The sequence below is a fragment of the Microcebus murinus genome, chromosome 23 (genome assembly GCF_040939455.1).
Source record: "Microcebus murinus isolate Inina chromosome 23, M.murinus_Inina_mat1.0, whole genome shotgun sequence".
Taxonomy (NCBI): domain Eukaryota; kingdom Metazoa; phylum Chordata; class Mammalia; order Primates; family Cheirogaleidae; genus Microcebus; species Microcebus murinus.
Genome location: NC_134126.1, coordinates 13674924 through 13696988, shown reverse-complemented (window position 1 = coordinate 13696988; position 22065 = coordinate 13674924). Strand labels below are relative to the sequence as shown.

Below are 22065 nucleotides of genomic sequence, written 5' to 3'. Positions count from 1 at the left end.
TTACTTATAGTATAATTACTTCTTTACTACCTTTTTCCCCCTAGAAAAATGATCTGTTACCTAAACGATAATGCTTTAGTCTTTTGATGTCCCCAAAATAAGTGTTACCAGTGATTCATAAAGTAATTATAGCAGATGTTTGATGATATAAATCATTCTTGTTAAGCCATGTGGAAATTCCTTTAGACTGTAGAAACAGTCTAAAGCAGGGATGGCAGTCTGGCCACACTATTCGTTTCACATTGTCTATGCCTGTTTTCACAATATAATGGTACATTTGAGTGGTTGCGATAGAGACCCTTTGGCCCTTAAAGCTGAAAATATTTACTATCTAGCCTTTTCTGAAGCCTTATTTTTTTTTTTTTTTTTTTTTTTTTTTTGAGACAGAGTCTCACTTTGTTGCCCAGGCTAGAGTGAGTGCCGTGGCGTCAGCCTGGCTCACAGCAACCTCAATCTCCGGGGCTCAGCGATCCTACTGCCTCAGCCTCCCGAGTAGCTGGGACTACAGGCATGCGCCACCATGCCCGGCTAATTTTTTGTATATATATTTTTAGTTGGTCAATTAATTTATTTCTATTTTTGGTAGAGACGGGGTCTCGCTCAGGCTGGTTTCGAACTCCTGACCTTGAGCAATCCGCCCGCCTCGGCCTCCCAAAGTGCTAGGATTACAGGCGTGAGCCACCGCGCCCGGCCTGAAGCCTTATTTGAATTTGTCATACTCTTCACCCTAATTATATGACCTTTTAACTTATGTAAGATAGTATGTACCATCACTGAAGTGTGCTGTTTTACATTATGCTAATTTGTGATGAGATAATCATAAGATTTACCTTATAAAATACTCCTCATTATTAATTTGAGGATTTAAAAACTGATCACTGGTATTCTCATAGCAAGACTATTGTTCTTCAATTACTTTAGAATCTTAACTTTCTCCTGTAGGTCAGCCTTACAATCAGTTGGCTATCTTAGCTTCTTCCAAAGGAGACCATCTGACCACAATTTTCTACTACTGCAGAAGCATTGCTGTGAAGTTCCCTTTCCCAGCTGCCTCCACTAATCTACAAAAAGCACTTTCTAAAGCACTGGAAAGGTAGGATTGACTTTTTTCCAAGAGAATTTTGTGTAATCTGGAGCCTTAAGCCCTCATATTTGGTTTGTAGGAAATAATGGCCAGTTATCTATGTTTCTCTTATTTCTAAACACATATATATATATATATAAAATAGTTTTGCATATAGTCACTGAATTTCAACCAGTGTCTGATTTTCCCAGTAAAAGACATGAGCTGCTGAATACTGACTCATCTGATTATGTTGCAGTTGAAAAGTTAGTCAGATACAGAATCCTCTTCTTGTGTATCAGGTGCTCAAATAACATGGTTTTGCAAAGCTTCCTGTAAGTGGTTTTAGCCATTTTGCTGCTTAAGATTCATGTAAGTTTTTCTTTCATTTCAGCCGGGATGAGGTGAAAACCAAGTGGGGTGTTTCTGACTTCATCAAGGCCTTTATTAAATTCCACGGTCATGTATACCTGAGTAAGAGCTTGGAAAAGTTGAGCCCTCTTCGAGAGAAATTGGAAGAACAGTTTAAGGTTAGATTTCAAAAATGGAGAATTTTTGTCTTGTCTAAATCAGGAAGCATAAGATGTGAAAGAGACTGACTCGCAGTTTCTATGTCATACTTAACTATGAGCTATTAGTAAAAATTAAATCTGAAGCATATGAAATTCTTACATGCAACATCCCCTCAGTTTAAACTAAGGTACAGTATATATAAAGAAATATAGTATAGCCAGTGTTTTCATTGACTAGCTGCCATTTGGCAGAAAGTATCAAACTGGAAAAAATAAATAACTCCTCAGTTTTGAAAATACTACTTTTGATGGTTTTTATATTCATAGATATGCTTCCGTTACCTACTTAATAGATATTGCCATTTAGCAAACCAAGCTCATTATTTTTATTGTGCTTTTATCCATCAGAATTTGTGGTAGTTGGAAGAAAAGGAATGAGAATTTCATTCAGTAGGAAAACATTTTACTATTAATAATTTGTATAAGGAGATAAAATTAAGTAACCTTTGTTCTATTTTTATATATGAAAATAATCTTTTGTTAATATATTAAGATAATAGTTTTAATGTGGTATGTTATATAAAATATGGGGACAGTCAAAATAAAGTATTAATTTTATTATAAACTCATTTAGTCAACAAATATTTGACTGACTATTGTGTATCAGTCACTTTTAGGTACTGGGGATCAACAGTAAGCAGGACAGTCTCAAAGAACATTTTATATTTCTTGGTTATTTCTGGGTATCTCTATATTTGGGAAATTGTCTGTAACTGATTCACAGTTTATCTGTAAGTGTTGTAAAAGTCCCACATTCTAAGAGATTGTAGAACTTGGATGATTAAGACATAAATTAGCCAAATATAGTCAATATAGAATAGTTTTTTACAGATAATCACTTTTAAGTTGTTACTTTTTGTGTTTAAGAGGTTATACTAGATACTTTATTTTTTGTTTTAAAATAAACTTTTAGAGTACCCTGCTGTTTTCTTAGTGTCCTATTTAAACTTGGCCCATGATATATTATTTATAGCAGTAGGCTCCAAGGTTTTTCACACCCGGGACCATTTTCATGGAAGACAGTTTTTCCACGGGTGGGGGTTGAGGGGTGGGGGGTGGAGCTCAGGTGGTGATGCAAGTGATTAGGGGGTGGCTATAAATACAGATGAAGCTTAGCTTGCTCCCTTCCCCGACCATAAGTTTTCATGAAAGACAATTTTTCCATGGATGGGGGGGCTCTGAAGCCCAGTACAGGTCCATGGCCCAAGGGCTGGGGACTGCAGATTTATAGGATTAGATGTATGAAGGAAACAGCTAACTTTTTAATGTCCTAGGCTATTCAGCCTGGGAGAAGACAAATGTGTCTAAATAGTTTAATAGCAAGTATTCAGATATATGAGGGATTATTATTATTTTTTATTTTTAGCGTATTACGGGTGTACAAATGTTAAGGTTATGTATATTGCCCATGCCCCCCCTCCCCCCTCAAGTAAGAGCTTCTAGCGTGTCCATCCCTCAAACGTTGCACATCTTACTCGTTGTGGTTGTATATACCCCTCCCCTCCTCCCCCCTCCCACCCTCCCGACACCCAATAAATGTTACTCCTATGTGTCAACTTAGGTGTCCATCCGTTAATACCAATTTGCTGGTGAGTACTTGTGGTGCTGGTTCCATTCGTGAGATACTTCACTTAGTAAAATGGGTTCCAGCTCTATCCAGGAATATACAAGAGGTGTTATATCACCATTATTTCTTAAAGCTGAGTAGTACTCCATGGTGTACATATACCACAATTTATCAATCCATTCATGAATTGATGGACACTTGGGTTGTTTCCACAGCTTTGCAATTGTGAATTGTGCTGCTATAAACATTCGAGTGCAGGTGTCTTTTCATCAAGTGACTTTTGATCTTTTGGGTAGATGCCCAGTAGTGGAATTTTTGGATCAAATGGTAGATCTACTTGTATCGCTTTGAGGTATCTCCATATTGCTTTCCACAGAGGTTGAACTAGTTTGCAGTCCCACCAGCAGTGTAGGAGTGTTCCTCTCTCTCCGCATCCACACCAGCATTTGTTGTTTGGGGACTTTTTGATAAAGGCCATTGTCATTGGAGTAAAGTGATATCTCATTGTGGTTTTGATTTGCATTTCCCTGATGATTAGAGATGTTGAACATTTTTTCATATGTTTGTTGGCCATTATTCTTCTTTTGAGAAGTGTCTGTTCATGTCCTTTGCCCATTTTTTGATAGGGTTGTTTGATTTTTTCTTGCTGATTTTCCTGAGTTCTAAATAGATTCTAGTTATCAGCCCTTTATCAGATGTGTAGCTTGCAAAAATTTTCTCCCATTCTGTGGTTTGTCTGTTTGTTCTCTTGACAGTTTCTTTGGCTGTGCAGAAGCTTTTTAATTTGATCAGGTCCCATTTGTTTATTTTTGTTGCTGTTGTGATTGCCTTTGGGGTCTTCTTCATAAATTATTTGCCTAGGCCAACGTCTAGAAGGGTATTTTCAACATTTTCCCGTAGAATTCTAATAGTTTCACACCTAAGGTTCAAGTCTGTTACCCAGTGTGAGTTGATTTTTGTGAGAGGTGGAAGGTGTGGGTCTTGTTTCAGTCTTCTACCTGTGGCTATCCAGTTTTCCCAGCACCGTTTATTAAATAAGAATTCTTTTCCCCAGTGTATGTTTTTGTCTGCTTTGTCAAAGATTAGTTGACTGTATGAGCATGGTTTTGTATCTGGGTTCTCTGTTCTGTTCCACTGGTCAATGTCCCTGTTCTTGTGCCAGTAAAAAGCTGTTTTAATGACTATAGCCTTGTAGTATAGTTTGAAGTCTGGTAAATTGATACCTCCTATTTTGTTTTTATTGCCTAGGATTGATTTTGCTATACGGGGTCTTCTCTGGTTCCATACAAAGTGTAATATCATTTTTTCTATATCTGTGAAAAATGATGATGGTATTTTGATAGGGATTGCATTGACTCTTTAGGTCACCTTGGGTAGTATAGACATTATAACAATGTTGATTCTGCCGACCCATGAGCATGGTATATTCTTCCATCTGTTTATGTCCTCTGCTATTTCCTTCTTCGGTGTTTCATAGTTCTCCCTGTAGAGGTCTTTTACCTCCTTAGTTAAATATATTCCAAGGTACTTTATTTTCTTTGTTGCTATTTTGAAGGGAATTGAATCTTTGATTTGGTTCTCACTTTTACTGTTGTTGGCGTATATGAATGCCTCTGATTTCTGTGTATTGATTTTGTATCCTGAGACTTTACCAAATTCATTTATCAGATCAAGGAGTCTCTTCGTTGAATCCTTGGGATTTTCTAGGTATAATATCATATCATCAGCAAAGAGTGAGAGTTTGATCTCTTCTGCTCCCATTTGGACACCTGTAATTCCGGTCTCTTGTCTGATTGCTGTAGTGAGGACTTGCAGCACTATGTTGAACAGAAGTGGAATTAGTGGGCAACCTTGTCTTGTTCCAGTTCTAAGTAGAAATGCTTTCGATTTTTCCCCATTCAGTATGATATTGGCTGTGAGTTTGTCGTATATGGCCTGTGTCATTTTTAGGTAAGCCCTGTCTATGCCTATTTTGTTGAGCGTTCTTATCATAAACGGGTGTTGAATTTTGTCAAATGTTTTCTCTGCATCTTTTGAGAGGATCATATGGTCTTTGTTTTTGCTTCTGTTTATATGGTGAATTACATTTATAGATTTGGGTATGTTGGACCATCCCTGCATCTCTGGGAATGAAGCCCACTTGGTTGTGATGAATTATTTTCTTGATAAGCATCTGGATTCGATTGGCTAGGATTTTGTTGAGACTTTTTGCATCTATATTCATAAGGGATATTGGTCTGTAGTTTTCTTTTTTTGTTGGTTGCATCCTTTCCTGGTTTTGGCATCAGGGTTATGTTCGCTTCATAAAATGTGTTGGGGAGGATTCCATCCTGCTCGATGTTGTGGAATAATTTCTGCAGGATAGGCACCAGTTCTTTGTAAGTGTGGTCAAATTCGGGTGTGAAACCATCTGGTCCAGGAATTTTCTTTTTAGGAAGGTTTTTTATTCCTGTTTCAATTTCAGTACTTGATATTGGTCTGTTCAGGAATTCTGTTTCTTCCTGGTTGAGCCTAGGGAGGCTGTGTGTTTCTAAGAAATTATCCATTTCCTCCACATTTTCCAGTTTGTGTGCATAGAGGTTTTTGTAGTATTCATAAATTATGTCTTGTAGCTCCGTGGCATTAGTTGTAATTTCTCCTTTATTGTTCCTGATAGAGCTTATTAGAGATTTTTCTTTTCTGCTTTTCATTAGTCTAGCCAATGGTGTGTCAATTTTCTTTATTTTTTCAAAGAACCAACTTTTTGTTGTATTAATCATCTGTATAGTTTCCCTGTTGTCAATTTCGTTTAGTTCTGATTTGATCTTAATGATTTCACTTCTTCTACTGGGTTTGGGGTTGGTCTATTCTTTTTCCAGCTCTTTGAGACGATTCATTAGGTTGTCTATTTGTGATCTTTTTGACTTTTGGGTATAGGCATTTATGGAAATAAACCTTCCTCTCAGGAATGCTTTAGCTGTGTCCCACAGATTTTGGTAACTTGTGTCACCTTTGTCATTTAGTTCAAAGAATCTTTTGTTTTCCATCTTGATTTCCTCATTTATGAAGTGATCATTCAGCAGAAGGTTGTTTAGTTTCCATGACGTTGTGTAGAAATGAGAACTCCTGTTAGGATTGATTTCTACATTTATTCCATTGTGGTCTGAAAAGGTACATGGTATAATTTCTATTTTTTTTTAATTGTTTGAGACGTGCTTTGTGTTCTAGGATATGGTCAATCTTAGAGAATGACCCATGAGCTGATGAGAAGAACGTATATTCAGTGGTTCTGGGGTAGAATGTCCTGTAAATGTCAGTCAGGCCCATTTGTTCTAGAGTTCTGTTTAAGTCCATTATTTCTTTGTTGAGTTTCTGTTTGGAGGATCTGTCCTGTGCTGTCAGTGGGGTGTTAAAGTCTCCAACTATTATGGTGTTGTTGTTTATCCATTTGTTTAGATATAATAGAGTTTGATTTATGAATCTGGTCATACCAAGGTTGGGTGCATATATATTTAGAATTGTTATGTCTTCTTGTTGAATTGTACCCTTCACCATTATATAGTGACCTTCTTTGTCTTTTATTACTTTTGCTGATTTAAAAACTAAGTTATCTGTAATCAGCACTGCCACGCCAGCTTTCTTTTGGCTTCCGTTTGCTTGAAATATTATTCTCCACCCCTTTACCTTTAATCTATATGCGTCCTTGCAGGTTAGATGTGTTTCCTGAAGGCAGCAGATACTTGGCTTGTGTTTTTTTATCCATTTGACCAGCCTGTGTCTCTTGAGTGGGGAGTTCAAGCCATTCACATTTATTGAGATAACTGATAGGCAGAGCAGATTTCTGTTCATTATGTTGGGTTGAACTTTGTTGCTTTGTTTTCTCTCTGGAGCCATTGTGGTATCTGGGCTTTGATCTTTAGCTTTGAGTAGATTTACATTCATGAGTGTTTATTGTGCTGTTCCATGGGTAACACTGTTTTGAGTACTTCTTGAAGGGATGGTCTTGTCTTGGTGAATTCCCTCAGTCTTTGCTTATCTGAAAATGTCTTGATTTCTCCTTCATATATAAAACTTAGTTTTGCAGGGAATAAGATTCTATGCTGGGCTTTGTTCTGTTTCAGAAGAGTGAGAATGGCGTCCCAGTCTCTCCTTGCTTGTAAAGTCTCATAGAGAAGTCTGGTGTTATTCAGATTGGCTTTCCTTTGTATGATACTTGCTGCTTTCGTCTTACAGCTCTTAGAAGGGCCTCTTTAGTTGGTATTTTGGTCAGTCTGATGCCTGCATGTCCTGACATCTTCCTGTTTGCATCGAATCTCCCAGGGGTCCTCTGAGCTTTGTGAACTTGTATATTGAGATTTTTAGCAAGGCCTGGGAAATTTTCCTCTATTATATCTTCAAATAGCTTGTCCAACCCTTGAGTGTTTTCTTCTTCCTCTTCTGGTAACCCTATGACCCTCACATTAGGTTTCTTGACATAATCCCACATCTCTTATAGGCTTTGCTCTTTTCTCTTGTTTCTCTGTTCTGTCTCTGTGACTGCTTTATTTAATTGGAAGGTGTTATCTTCAATCTCTGAGATTCTTTCTTCTGTTTGATCTCCCTGTTCTTGAGGCTTTCCACTATATTTTGTAGTTCCCTGAATTGATTCTTTATTTCTAGGAGTTCGGTTAAACTTTTCTTCATTGTATTGATTTCTTTTTTTTCTTTTTTCTGAGACAGAGTCTCACTTGTTGCCCAGGCTAGAGTGAGTGCCATGGTGGCAGCCTAACTCACAGCAACCTCAAACTCCTGGACTCAAGCAATCCTGCTGCCTCAGCCTCCTGAGTAGCTGGGACTACAGGCATGCACCACCATGCTCGGCTGATTTTTTCTATATATATATTAGTTGGCCAATTAATTTCTTTTTATTTATAAAAGAGACGGGTTCTCGCTCTTTCTCTGGCTGGTTTCAAACTCCTGACCTTGAGCAGTCGACCGCCTCAGCTTCCCAGAGTGCTAGGATTACAGGCGTGAGCCACCATTCCCGGCCTATTGTATCGAGTTCTTTAGTGAATTTTTGTTCCAGGTCCTGGAGTCTTTGTGTTTTCTTTGTGTTAGTTATCCAATTGTTCTTGTAGGTTGTTCAGTTTTCTTATGATCCACATTTGAAATTCCTCTTCTGTCATTTTAGTTGCCTGATTTTGGTTGGTGTCCGTTTCTAAGGGGCTGGTGCTCCTCTTTGAGGGTATGGTTTCCGTTTGGTTCTTCATATTTCTGGAGTTTATTCACTGATTTCTTCCCATCTCAATCAGTTGTTCCTTCTTTCCTTTAGATTTTTGTTTGGGTATTGACACGTCTTGTTTACTCTCTGAGCAGGTAGGTGGTGTTTGTGGGTGAGGTTCAACCACACCCTGTATGATGAGTCAGTAGGTGTTGTGAAAAGGGTGTGCAGAATGTCCTCCCTGTCAGTAGGTAGCGCTTGCTTGGAGGAATAGGCTACGCTGTTATTTTTGTGTCCTGTGACCAGCTCTTGTTCCTCTAGAGAGGCACTCTATTGCCTCAGGTAGTCAGTGGGGCCCTGGGACTTCCAGGTGTGTCCTTTTCTCCCCTTCAGTGAGGGCTGGTCTGGGAGTGAGTCTAGGCGGAGCTGGGTTGGGTAAGCCTGCCCTCAGGCACCACCAATGCTGTTTGCAGGGGTCAAAGTTCTGTTCTCTGTTTCTGGGAAAAGCTGCCAGGGAGGGGCTAGAATGTCCCTGCTCAGTCAGAAAGTCTGCGTGTGGGAGTGGGGCTAAGACCTAGAGTCTGGAGCAGGCCTCGCTTCTTTCCACCCTCCCCAACTCCGTGGCTACTCCTGGGCCTCTGCCAGCACGCCAGACCTCACGCCACTGGGCCTCCCCTGGCTGTGATGCCGGCCAGGAGGTTCCCTGCGCAGGAATGCCACCTGGGCTGATTGCCTTCTAGGACGCTGATCTGCCCCTGAAGGCACACAGACCTCAGTAGGCTGTTCACATATATCCCTTCTGTACCCCACGCAATGCAAGACCTGGGTGCACGGGATCTGGTCTGCAGGTCTGACCTGTGGGCCCCAGAGTTCAAAGTATATCCCCACCAGGGAGAGGAGTACCGGTCCCAATTCACCCACAGGGGGCCCAAGCTGGGTCTGTGTCTCTCAGCCTCTGAGTCAGCACCGTTCTGGGATCACCGCGCCAGCAGCACCTGGGAGGGCGGGCGGTTAGGGAGCTCACAGTCTGAGTTCCCCTTAGTCAGCTGTAGGGCCCCAAAAGGGAAGGTCTCGTTCCCTGGAGGTGCCTCTAGCTGGTGGCTATATTGTCTCTCTGGGCAGCCACGGGTAGGGTCGGCGGAGGGGAGGAGGAGGCAATATGCCACCTGCCACGCTGCTCGGGTCTGTGCACACGGAGGTGCCCTGCGGGAGTTGGGAGCCTGGTGCTGCGTCTTCTACAGGCTTACTGCTCACTGGCAGTGGCCATCTCTGGGCTGGTGTCTGCAGGTCTCTCCACCTGCTGGGGAGCCCACCAGCAGTCCGAGATGCAGGGGAGGGGAAAGTTAACCACTCCACCTACCCTTGCCGCTGGTCTCCGGGCTGCTCCAGAGGTCTCTGCTTCCAGTTCTCCTCCGCAACCTCCTCCCGTGGTCTCAGGTACCGGTCCTTCTGACCCTTGTCTGATGTATGCTTATCTTCTTGCTTCTTTCTTCTAATTTCTCCTAGAATCTGTCTTTTCTGTAGAGACACTCTGTCTGGTGGTGTTTCTTGTCCGCCATCTTGATTACTCAGTCTCAGGATTATTTTTTTTTAAATGTCTTTCCTGAGGTCTGAACCAAAATTTTAAGTTGTGAAATATATAGAGACGGTTGCTGCAATAGGTTGTGGGTTTTCCTTTTTGGAGAGTTTGAGAGTTGGATTGACAGCCTTGTTTCTTAAATAGTTTAGGTACATTCCAACTAAGTAGTGGGGGATCGGACTAGATGACCTCTTGAGATTGCTTCCAACTCTGGTTCTATGAAAACCATACCCCCTAAATTGGTGAGATTGTGGGGAGGGTGCCTACCTTAATGAAATCTTCACTATATAAGTCATTCAACTCTAAAACCTAGTCAATTATTCATTTAGTTCAACCTCAAACGCTAGTATCTTCTTCAAATATGTATTTGTGTTAAGTTCTGATGGATGTAGGTGGGCAATTGATAAAATATACTTTGAAGTATTGTTCTAACACTGTAAAGTTAAACATAGTATAAAGCAGATCTCTTTGAAACCTTACATAGTATTGATATACAGGAGGATTGTTGGAGTGAAATTTTAGCATAGTAGGGTAAATTTTATTTTTATTTTTATTTTTTGAGACAGAGTTTCACTCTGTTGCCCGGGCTAGAGTGCCGTGGCATCAGCCTCACTTACAGCAACCTCAAACTTCTGGACTCAAGCGATCCTCCTGCCTCAGCCTCCTGAGTAGCTGGGACTACAGGCATGCGCCACCATGCCTGGCTAATTTTTTCTATTTATTTTTAGTTGGCCAATTAATTTTTTTTTCTATTTTTAGTAGAGACAGGGTCTTGCTCTTGCTCAGGCTGGTCTCGAACTCCTGACCTTGAGTGATCCTCCTGCCTCGGCCTCCCAGAGTGCTAGGATTACAGGTATGAGCCACCACGCCCAGCCAAATTTTAAAAAGTATTTGTAAAGCATATGTCACTAGTATCATCCACATGTATACTTCAGTGTATCTAACTAGCAATCTTTAGATAGTAAACAGAAATGTTTAACAACTTGAGGTCTACTAAAGGATTTAAAACCTGGGATGTAGGAATTGAGAGGCAAAGTGTTTTATGTCTGTTAAGTGTGTGCTGTTTCTTAATGATACTTAGTTCAATATGTTCTCAACTGCAGTTGAAAATTTGAGTAGCAAAAATGTCAGTTCTAAACTGATTTTTATTCTCTAGGAGGCCCTCTTCTTACTACAATATAATTTAAATGTTATAAAATTACAACTTAATAATTTCACATTTATTCTAAAGGTGTAGGTTATTCATTCATTAAGAATTCATTATACCTACTATGTACCATGTATTTTTCTAGGCTTTTAGAGTTATAGGGGAGAATAAAACAAAGTCTGTACCTTTATGAACTTATACTATTATCTGTTAGTACTAGGTGGTATTCCTATGCATCAGTGTGTCTCATACACTAGAAAATCCTTTTTTTTTTTTTTTTTTTTTTTGAGACAGAGTCTTACTCTGTTGCCTGGGCTAGAGTGCCCTGGTGTCAGACTAGCTCACAGCAATCTCAAATTCCTGGGCTGAAGTGGTCCTTCTGCCTCAGCCTCCGGAGTAACTGGCAATACAGGCATGCGCCACCATACCGAGCTAATTTTTTCTATATTTTTTTAGTTGGCCAATTAATTTCTTTCTATTTTTAGTAGAGATTGGGTCTCGCCCTTGCTCAGGCTGGTCTTGAACTCCTGACCTTGAGCGATCCTCTTGCCTTGGCCTCCCAGAGTGCTAGGATTACAGGTTTGAGCCACCACACCCAGCCTAGAAAATCCTTTAAGGGCTGTGACACTGTTTAATGGGACATTGCCTTCTAAAATAAATGCTAGTGCATTTATAGCTACAAGGAATGTGTTACCATGTTATCCTTATAAGAAAAATTGCTTTTTGAAAAATATAAATATTCTTACTTTATGCTACTGTTATGCATTTGTGTAAATGATCAGCTTGTTTAGAGGAAATTGAAGGACAAATTTTGTGGAAAATTTCTGGAGAAGAGAGAGGATTTCAGGAAATGGTGAGGGAAGGAAAGTGAAACCCTTGATGCCCTTGGAAAGGGCTAACCATTCCAAATGTATACAGCGCAGTGGCAGATTGCAGGAAGGCCGAGAGTGTGATAGAAAGAGTACAGTAGAATGGAATTGTATTTTTCCAGTGATAATGTGAAAGACCTTACTATTAGAATCATAGAGCTTACTGTTGGTATTTCAGATTCTTTAGGTAAATAAAGACAAAATCTCAGAATACTTCGGGCAAAGGCAGCTGTTAATTTCTGACATGCATTCCCCGTCATTGCTGGTAGAACTGTAAGGGTTTTCTATTTCTCACCATAAGGTTAATGACAATAAATCCCCACTGTCTGCAGAAATTTTCCCCGGGAAGGGAGGAAGGCTGGCTATGGCTAAAGTATAAGGTGTAACTGGGAAATCATCTCTGGTAGCTATCAACTGTTAGGGACTTTGGTTTGAAAAGTATTTTACCTGGGGGTAATCTACAACTATTGTAAATATTAAAGTAGGAGGGAAATTAAGTCAAGGATACCAGGTTACTGTGCACACAGTTATTAAGTAAATGAGATTTGATGAAATTATGCATGCACTTCTCTAAGAGGAGAAATTATCATTGTGATAATTTATAGATGAGCCTATAATACGTCCTAATGTTTGCTTTAGTATTAATCATTAACCCTGTGTTCCAAAATATAGTTCTTGCTATGTCTTGTTTATTAAGTAAGTTTCTTTAAATATGTCATGCTTTTGAAAGAATAAATTTTATGACAAATCTTGGAAGTCATGCTTTATGTACCAAGAGTTCAAAAGAATATTTTGAGTCTTTCTGTTGAAATGTTTTCACTATATAGATATACTTTCTAGTCATTGGTCCCAATTTAATATTTTAATATGTACGCATCTTTTATAAAACAGTTTCTAATGGGTGAAGATACATAAATTATGGATGAACTCTCAAAATTTTCTCAGGTTAAATTAAAAAAATATGTAGTTTCTTAGGGAAAAAAGTTCCACCTCTCTGTGGTATCTGAATTAATTCCTTTCAAGACAGAGAAACAGTTTGGGAAACATCAGACCCAATTAAAATATGGGAAGTAAGAGTGAAACAGTTTACTCATCTGTAACTCTGCTGTTATGCATGTGGTTCTAAATGCAAACTGTCAGTTTAATTCTTGTGTCAAAGATGGTTCCTGTTCTTGATAAACACGTAGTATTTCTGTCTTCTTTTACAGAGGCTGCTATTCCAAAAAGCTTTCAACTCTCAGCAGTTAGTTCATGTCACTGTCATTAACCTGTTTCAACTTCATCACCTCCGTGACTTTAGCAATGAAACAGAGCAGCATAGTTATAGTCAAGATGAACAGCTATGTTGGACACAGTTGCTGGCCCTCTTTAGTGAGTATTAAATCATTTAACTTTGACATGTGCCAACTTCTTTGAAAAGCATGATCTTAAGGCATTTTCATCAATGTAGCAAAGCATGGTGACATATTAAAAAGTGTCCTATTGGCTGGGCACAGTGGCTCACACCTGTAATACTAGCACTCTGGGAGGCCAAGGCAGGAAGTTCGCTGAGGCCAAGAGTTGGAAACCATCCTGAGCAAAAAGCAAGACTCCATCTCTACAAAAAACAGAAAAATCAGCTGGGAGTGGTGGACTACAGAGTCCCAGCTACTCAGGAGGCTGAGACAGAAGGATGGCTTGCACCCAGGAGTTTGAGGTTGTAGTGCGCTATGATTAGGCCATTGCACTCCAGCATGGGCAACAGAGTGAGACCCTGTCTCAAAAAAAAAAAAAAAAGTTTGTCTTATATTTCTTAATATTGAATCAAGAGCACCTAAACCTGACTTCCATTCTTTTATCTGCTAACACTCCCTCATCAATTGTGTCTACAACATTTTTATAGGAAAAAAATATAGCTTTTTAGAAAGAAGCTGTAAGGTACTTATGTGGTAGCAGAAGACACATAATGATATTTTAATTTGAACTGATACACAGCTTCAAATATCTTATGATTTCTGAATACATTTTTTTCTTTAAGTGTCTTTTCTTGGCATCCTGTGCAAGTACCCTCTCCAGAACGAGTCTCAGGAGGAGTCCTACAATGCCTATCCTCTTCCTGCAGTCAAGGTCTCCATGGACTGGCTAAGACTCAGACCCAGGGTCTTTCAGGAGGCAGTGGTGGATGAAAGACAGTAGTAAGTGTTTTTAGAATTTCATGTTAACTTGTGTGCTTTGTTTGATGCTCCTAGATACGTAAAAACTGCCTTCTAAAACACAACATTTGAACAATGGAAGGCTTTGTATTTTCTGCCTACTCTCTGGAAATGGAACTGAAGACCTCTTTGTATGCTTTCCACTTACTTATTTGGATTCTTCATGGGAGGCAGAGTCTTAAGGCTTTGTGGCTCCCTGTGCACTCCCCTGTTCTCACTTGCTGTCCTAAGGAAAAGGCATTTTTCACGTATCAGAATGATCTTGAAGTAAAATCACTTTGTTTCTTACCTGTTAACAGTATGCTGCAGTTTTCTGTTTAGGAGTTGAAGGAAAGAGATTTTCTTTTCTTTCATTATTTTCTATACATAAACTGTTTGATGTTGTCTTACAAAAACACCCAATTTGAATTATATTTGTTTATTTCAAGTGTAGAAGAGAGTTATTTTGATTCTTGCCGTTTTCTCTGTGATCTCTACTCAGTAATTCTGACAGTTCTTAGAAACTATTGATTTTATAGTGACAATTGAAAACTTTCAGTGTACTTTTGATTATAGGAACAATTACTTCCAAGACAGCTTTGCAGTGAGTCGGAAGTTCCTCCTCTGCATATTTTGATGATGGATTTAAAAGAATCTCTGAAATTTCTGCTTTGTGGTTTAGCAAGTACACATTGATCAAGGTCACAACTTAGAAAATAGCCTAGCCACATTTAAGACCCTTTGATCCCTCTACCTCATAATTCTCTTTCCTTTTTCTCTCACCTAAACTCTCTCATTTTTAACATTGTCATTAATAAGAGTTTAGAGACCTAGCACACCATACTATATGTTTCCTTTTAATGTTAGCACAGATTTTCAGACATTGCTTCCTTGTACAAAATTTTTACTTCTTAACTCAGGCTATAGGATTTTTCTACTCTTCGGTATTTTAGAACCCAAAATTGTGTTTGGTTCAATAAATTGTGTCAGTAATGCTATAAAAGAATTCTGTTTTACCATTTACTTATAGTTTTCGTATTTATGGGCAGGGATTGCTGTTTTTGTTTTATTTGTTTTGTTCCTGTATAGTGATTCTTTTGGCCCATTCTGTGTGTTCCCATTTCTTCTCATGGCAAAAGGTATTTCACCCAAAAGAAATTGCTTTATTTATTTGCAAACATTTTTTCCCTCCTTCTTTTTTGTGATTCACTCTTCCTGTTTCCTCCTATCAGGTTTATTAGGATCTTTTGCAGGTATTTCATTCTATCTTAAATTATGTTAGTACTCTTTTTTTTTTTTTTTTTTTTTTGAGAGAGAGAGTCTTGCTCTACCACCCAACCTAGAGTGTAGTGGCGTCATCATATCTCACTGAAACCTCAAGCTCCTGGGCTCGAGCAATCCTCCTGCCTCAGCCTCTTGAGTAGCTGGGACTACAGGCGCATACCACCACACCCAGCTAAATTTTCTATTTTTAATAGAAATGGGGTCTCGCTCTTGCTCAGGCTGGTCTCAAACTTCTGGTCTCAAGCAGCCCTCCCACCTCAGCTTGTAAGATTACAGGCATGGGCCACTGTGCCCAGCCTGTTAGTTAGTACTCATTTTAAAGACTGGCATGGGATATTTCTTTAAAACTAAAAATTTTTCTCATGTCTCTGATTATACATTATAATCTTCATTTCTGTCTTTTAAATAATGAAGAAATGATCCCTATTTCTCATTGTTGTTGTTTTTTTCTTTTCTTTTTACACCATTATCCAGGGGAAAAAACAATGTCTATTTACTTTGTGAACTCAGAATTTTATGTGTATTCAAATAATCTTCAGTTTCTTATTTCTGGGCCTTCTCAATTCCTAGAACTTATTTTCCCCCTATACCTTTTTGAGAAATACTATCTTAAGCTATGTGATATTTATAAGTCTATATCCATAATAGAGTTTTTAACAAACCTCACTCAAGAAGGAAGCAAGGACTTTAATAACACAATTAACAATTATGTATGAAAAACTCACTTTCTAATAGTGGAAAGTATATGTTCTAATGTTGCATGTGTGAGCTTTCACAAAAGTTGTGTATTAGGAAACAGAGTTTTGGATATAAGGTTATTATAACAGTGTAGACTTTTTTGTACCATAAAGAAAAAGGCATTGTTCTTCACTTTGAACAGACAGTGTGATTTGAGTGTGGTATAACCATACCCTATCACAGATTAAAGAACTAGCAATGGGTTCCACAACTGAGAAGATCTATGAAGGCTCTATAAAAACAATGTTATTTCTCTGGTCAGAGTTTTCTCAGTAAATATCAATTTTTAATGTTTAAAACTGACAAATTATTTTCACTGTTTGTTAAATTAGGAGCCTGGGAAATCATCTGCAGTAGTAGATCTCTGTTATGCAAATTCAATACTTCTAGCATATGTTTATCATTATCTGGTATATCTCTGAATATATGTTTTAGGAAATTATACAGCTTTTTAAATGCTGAAGTAAGGGAAAAAGTGAGTCCAGGTCCTATAGATATCATTTTAATGGCTTATTAGTGTTCTAGTTTCTCTTGTATAAAATAAAGACTGGGATATTGTTTTAATTTACAGTATTTGGCCCTGGCTGATTTCTCTTCTGAATAGTTTCCATCCCCATGAAGAGGATCTCTCAAGTACTAATGGTAAGGGCTGTACTAACCTCGTGTCGCCAGTGTGGTTCTCTATCACTAATAGTGGGTTTAAGGCCAAAGAAAAATAGGTTTTGGGTGGTAAGTGTTTGGCTTTTAATTCAGTATCTCAAAAGTGACTGACTCTACACTGGTTAAGTGGGTGGAAGTAGAGATAATGTTCTCCTAGTTCTTTCAGCAACTTATTCTTGTTTAAAACTACTTTTGAATAGGAGTCCAGAAAATGCAATACCTTTTGCATTCTTTTCATCTTTTTCCCTTCTTCCTCATTATTACTATTTAAAAAAAAAAAAGGGAATTAATGTGCACAGCATTGCTCTATCAAATACCCACTCATCATAGATAATTTGGTACATAGAAACATAAAGAACACAAATCGCTCAGTTCTCTCATACAGAGATACTTTTTACTATTCAAATGATAGTACATCTTCTTCAAACCTTTTTCTTATATGTACACACAAATAAGAAGTGATTGGTGTCAGATACATCTTTGTGCCTGCTTTTGAAATTTAGCATTATATTGTTAGCATTTTTATTAAGCATTTTGAAAAAATGATTTCTGTTGGCTTTATAATGTTCCATATTATGGAAGTATAATAATCTATTTACTTACTCTACATTGCTTTAAAATTTTCCCCATTATAAATAATGGTGCACTGAACAGCCTGTAGCTTGGCTTCTTTCTTCTATTAGATCAGTGTTCCTCAAGTATTAATTTACAGATGAACCACTTGACTCATTAAGATACAGTTTATGATCCAGAAGATTTGGGATAAGGCCCAAGATTCTGTGTTTCTTTCAAGCTCCTAGGTAATGTCAGTGTTACTCAATGCTTTTTGAGTAAAAGGAAGATACGTAATCTAAACATTAGGGTCACTGGATCCAAGGCTATGATTTTTTAAGACTGCTGGTTAAAAAAAAGAATCTATCCTCATCAGCAATGAATATTAGATGAGTATTGACAGGGAATGTCTGTGCCCTAAAAGTAACCTGCAGGGTTTTGATAGGTTAGTTATTTTCATCAGGATTACTATGAAGAAGAGCAGAGGGCTATAAGAATTATAGTCTCTTTCTGTATGTTCATTTTAAAAATTTTGCTCATTTTTTTAATTTAGTGAGCAGTGTGTTCTACGAAACAATAGTATTTTAATTAAAATGTTGACAAATTTTAATTTCCACCCTTCTTAGCTACACCACTTCCAGAGGAGTTTGAGTTACAAGGATTCTTGGCTTTGAGACCTTCTTTCAGGTAGGTGGCAGCTGAAGTAGGTTGGTTTCGTTGCCAGTGTTACAGTATTAAAATGAGCAGGAATCAGGCTTACATGTAGAGAAACCTATTATCTGTCTGAGCTGTATTGTATTTTCCTAACAGCAACCGGAAGCAGAAGTTCGTTGACATAATAATGGATTTGTATATATATCATGCCTTTATTTCCTGTTTAATAGGAATTAAAGTCTAACCTTTCCATCTGTACCCTTGATCCCATCCTACCTCCCAAGAAACTTGCTGTTATCCTCTCTGCTTGGTATTTCTAGTTTCCTTTTTCCCTTTTTTCTTTCCTCTCTTCCCATTTCCCTTTATTCTAGTAATGTGCCCCATTCTTTATTAATAGGAAGGTAAAATACAGTTTTCATCCCCATATTTCTTTAACGTTGCCCTATCTTTCTATCATCAAACTTTTTTTTTTTTTTTTTTTTTTTTTTGAGACAGAATCTCACTGTTGCCCGGGCTAGAGTGCCTTGGCATCAGCCTAGCTCCCAGCAACCTCAAACTCCTGGGCGCAAGCAATCCTTCTGCCTCAGCCTCCCGAGTAGCTGGGACTACAGGCATGTGCCACCATGCCCGGCTAATTTTTTCTAAATATACTAGTTGGCCAGTTAATTTCTTTCTATTTATAGTAGAGACAGGGTCTTGCTCTTGCTCAGGCTGGTTTTGAACTCCTGACCTCAAGCAATCCGCCCGCCTTGGCCTCCCAGAGTGCTAGGATTACAGGCGTGAGCCACCGCACCCGGCCTTTTCTATATATTTTTAATTGGCCAATTAATTTCTTTCTATTTTTAGTAGAGACGGTTGTCTCACTCTTGCTCAGGCTGGTCTAGAACTCCTGACTTTGAGTGATCCACCCACCTTGGCCTCCCAGAGTGCTAGAATTACAGGCGTGAGCCACCGCGCCCAGCCCCCAACTTCTTATAAAAAGTAGTGTAGACTAACTTTACTGACTCTACTTCAATTCCCAGTCATTTCTTAGGCTACTCTGCAACTTAAACTGTCAATTAATACCCTTCTAGATACCAAATCCAGTAAGTTATTTATAATTTTCATCCTATTTAATTTTTCTTCAGATTAAGTCTGTTGATCCCCTTCCTTCATGAAACCTTTTTCCTTAATTCTGTGACACTGTTCTTCTCCTACCCTTAGTACACAGCCCTTTTCACTATTTCTTTTATATTACATGCCTCTTTATGTTGTTGTTCTCTAAGATTCTTTCCTTGTCCTTCGCACTTTCTACATTCTCCATCGTGATCAAATTCATCCTTATGTCTCTTGGATGATAAGTCCCAAATTTTCAGTTCTGACTTCTCTTAGAGTTTGGACCCATATTCTAACAGTCTGACCTCCCTTACACATTTTATACTTTAACGTGACCTTGTGTTTGGTCAACAAAAAATAATGTTCAGTTTTCATTCTGTATTTCTGGGTTTGTTGTTGTTGCTGTGTTGTTTTAAAGAGAGCCAGGCAGGGTCTTGCTCTGCTGCCCAGGCTGGAGTGCAGTGGTGGGATCATAGCTCATTGCAGCCTCAAACTCCTGGGTTAAAGCAATTCTCTTGCCTCATCCTTCTGAGTAGCTAGGGCTATAGGTGTGTGCCACAACACTTCGCTCATTTTTCACATTTTTTATGGAGATGGAGTCTCCCTATGTTGCCCCAGGCTGGTCTCCAACTCCTGGCCTCAAAGGATCTTCCCACCTCAGCCTCCCAAACTGCTGGGATTACAGGCGTGAGCCACTATACCTGGCTTTCTGCATTTCTTATTTGTGCCTGTGGCCATTATCCACTTACATGACCAAGCTGAAAATCTGAAAACTCCTTATTTCTGTACATCTTTCTCATCAAATCTTTGTGATTTTATGTCCAAAATGCCTCTTAGATTGAACTCTTTCCATTTATTTTCCCATACATAGTTCAGCTTTTAGCATCGCTCACCTGGAATATTATAAAACCTCCCTACTTATAATCCCTTTTCCTCTATAATCCATTTCTACACTGCCTCCAGAATTGTATTTTTAAAATATAGAACTAATGATGTCCTGTGACTAATATAAAAATGTTGATTTATGCACCCCTGGTTGTTCTAATATCTCTTTTAGCTAGATACTCAAATCATAGCACTATCCAGATCTTAGTTTTTCAGCCTGATTTTCTGCTACTTCCCTTCCCCTTCCCCCTAGTACTTATACACTATATACTCACTATGTCCTATACTTGAAAAACTGTATTTTTATTCTTCCACACCTTTGTTCATGCTGTGTCTAGAACACTCTCCTTCTCTACTGCCCGTCCCTTATCAGCCTGATAAGCACTTACCTGTACCTGTCAAGGTCCAACTCAGGAGTCACTTACTCTGTGAAACCTTTCCAGAGCTTCTCAGAAGGAACTCATTCTTCTTTTACTACTTTCTCTTATTCTTTACCCAGCTTTTATTATAATGCTTATCAGATTGAATCATAATTATTTGTTTCTTAAGGAAGGGAATATTTCTTAATTATCTTTGAGTCCTCAGCATCTAGATTACCATCTGGCAATTCTTTTTTTGGTAGATATGGGGCCTGTGTTGCCCAGGCTGATCACAAATTTCTGGCCTCAAGCAATTCTCCTTCCTTGCCTACCAAAGCACTGGGGTTACAGGTGTAAGCCACTGCACCTGGCCTGCTTGGCAATTCTTACATTTTTTTTTAAGTTTAATAAGGAGAAATCTGAAAAATCTTTATTTTGGTTAGTCTTCTGGTAGCAATGAGTTTTGAGGTTTTCTTGGTTTTGTTTTGTTGTTGTGTTTTTTGGGTTTTTGTCTTTTGGTTTTTGCTCTATATACTTTGTGGTATTTATACATTTTTCTGATTTAGAATGGGCCACATTAAAGTGGGTAGATTAATACTGTTTATTAGAATAGGCACCTTTAGTATTGGCTATAGTCATTTCAAGAAAATTAAGTAAAAATATTACATTAATGTAATGAACTTGTATGTTTTCTTCTCTGCTTTGTTCATTGTACATAAAGTATTTGGGAGTCTAAAGTCAAACAAATGTGGTTTGGTTTACATCGAGTAGCTAACCTGTATGGCCAACATCTGAAGCCACTGCAGTTAATTAGATGAACTTGATTGCCTGGAAATATTGTTAGCAGTTTAATTTTCTGATACGTGCTTGTGTCAATTTTAGGAACTTGGATTTTTCCAAAGGCCACCAGGGTATTACAGGTGACAAAGAAGGTCAGCAGCGACGAATACGACAGCAGCGCTTGATTTCTATAGGCAAATGGATCGCTGATAATCAGCCAAGGTATGTCCCTGGGGCTTCTGGTCCTTTTTAACCACTCTATCAGACACACACACACACACTCACTCTCCCCCTCCCCTTCCTACCTCACATGTATTTTAGGCTTTGGTATTAATGCTGTTATTTATGAACTCTCAAGTCAAAATGTTGTGTTGGTAGCACAACATCAAATTATGACTGTAGTGGTCAGTATACTCTTTTAAAAATCTCTGCTCCCCATTACACTGCCTATTATAGAGGAGTTGGTCTTGTCTGTCTTGTTTATCATGAGCTTCTGCTTTATAAATCTATAAATCTGAGTTGTACCTTTATAGGCACAGGGATTTGTATTGGCAAGGACCTGATGGTCAATCTTAGTCAGGACAGACCAAGATGGTGCTAGTGGCTAGTTAAATACAAAGCAGATATGGTAATTAGTGCAGGTGAAAGAACACAAGGTTTTGGAATCAGATAGGTTTGAGTTAAGTTTCCAGTTTTATAGCTTCCCAGATGAATGTCCTTGGGATTCCCCCAGGAGATTATTACCTTTCCACAATCAATCAGTATTTATTCCTTTTTGTATTCAGGTTCCTGTCATACAATAGATACTTAAATGCTTGCATGTTTGAATGAATTTATCATCACCTCTGAGTTTCAATTTCCATATCTTATAGGACATGCGAAGGATCTAGACTAGTGTCTTGTATTTAAAA

At 38.6% G+C, this 22065-nt stretch overlaps 1 protein-coding gene across 9 annotated transcripts in view; it reads left to right on the top strand.

The window, feature by feature from the left end:
* Window positions 1-22065, top strand: part of SMG7 (SMG7 nonsense mediated mRNA decay factor) — a 96148-nt gene that overhangs the window by 61089 nt on the left and 12994 nt on the right. For all 9 annotated transcript variants that reach the window (XM_012735962.3, XM_075997028.1, XM_012735946.3 and 6 more), the window contains 7 exons: window positions 943-1093; window positions 1458-1593; window positions 13185-13347; window positions 13994-14150; window positions 16741-16811; window positions 18008-18068; window positions 21257-21376. In XM_012735962.3, coding sequence (XP_012591416.1) covers window positions 943-1093; window positions 1458-1593; window positions 13185-13347; window positions 13994-14150; window positions 16741-16811; window positions 18008-18068; window positions 21257-21376 — 859 coding nt within the window. The remainder of the gene's footprint in view (window positions 1-942; window positions 1094-1457; window positions 1594-13184; window positions 13348-13993; window positions 14151-16740; window positions 16812-18007; window positions 18069-21256; window positions 21377-22065) is intronic.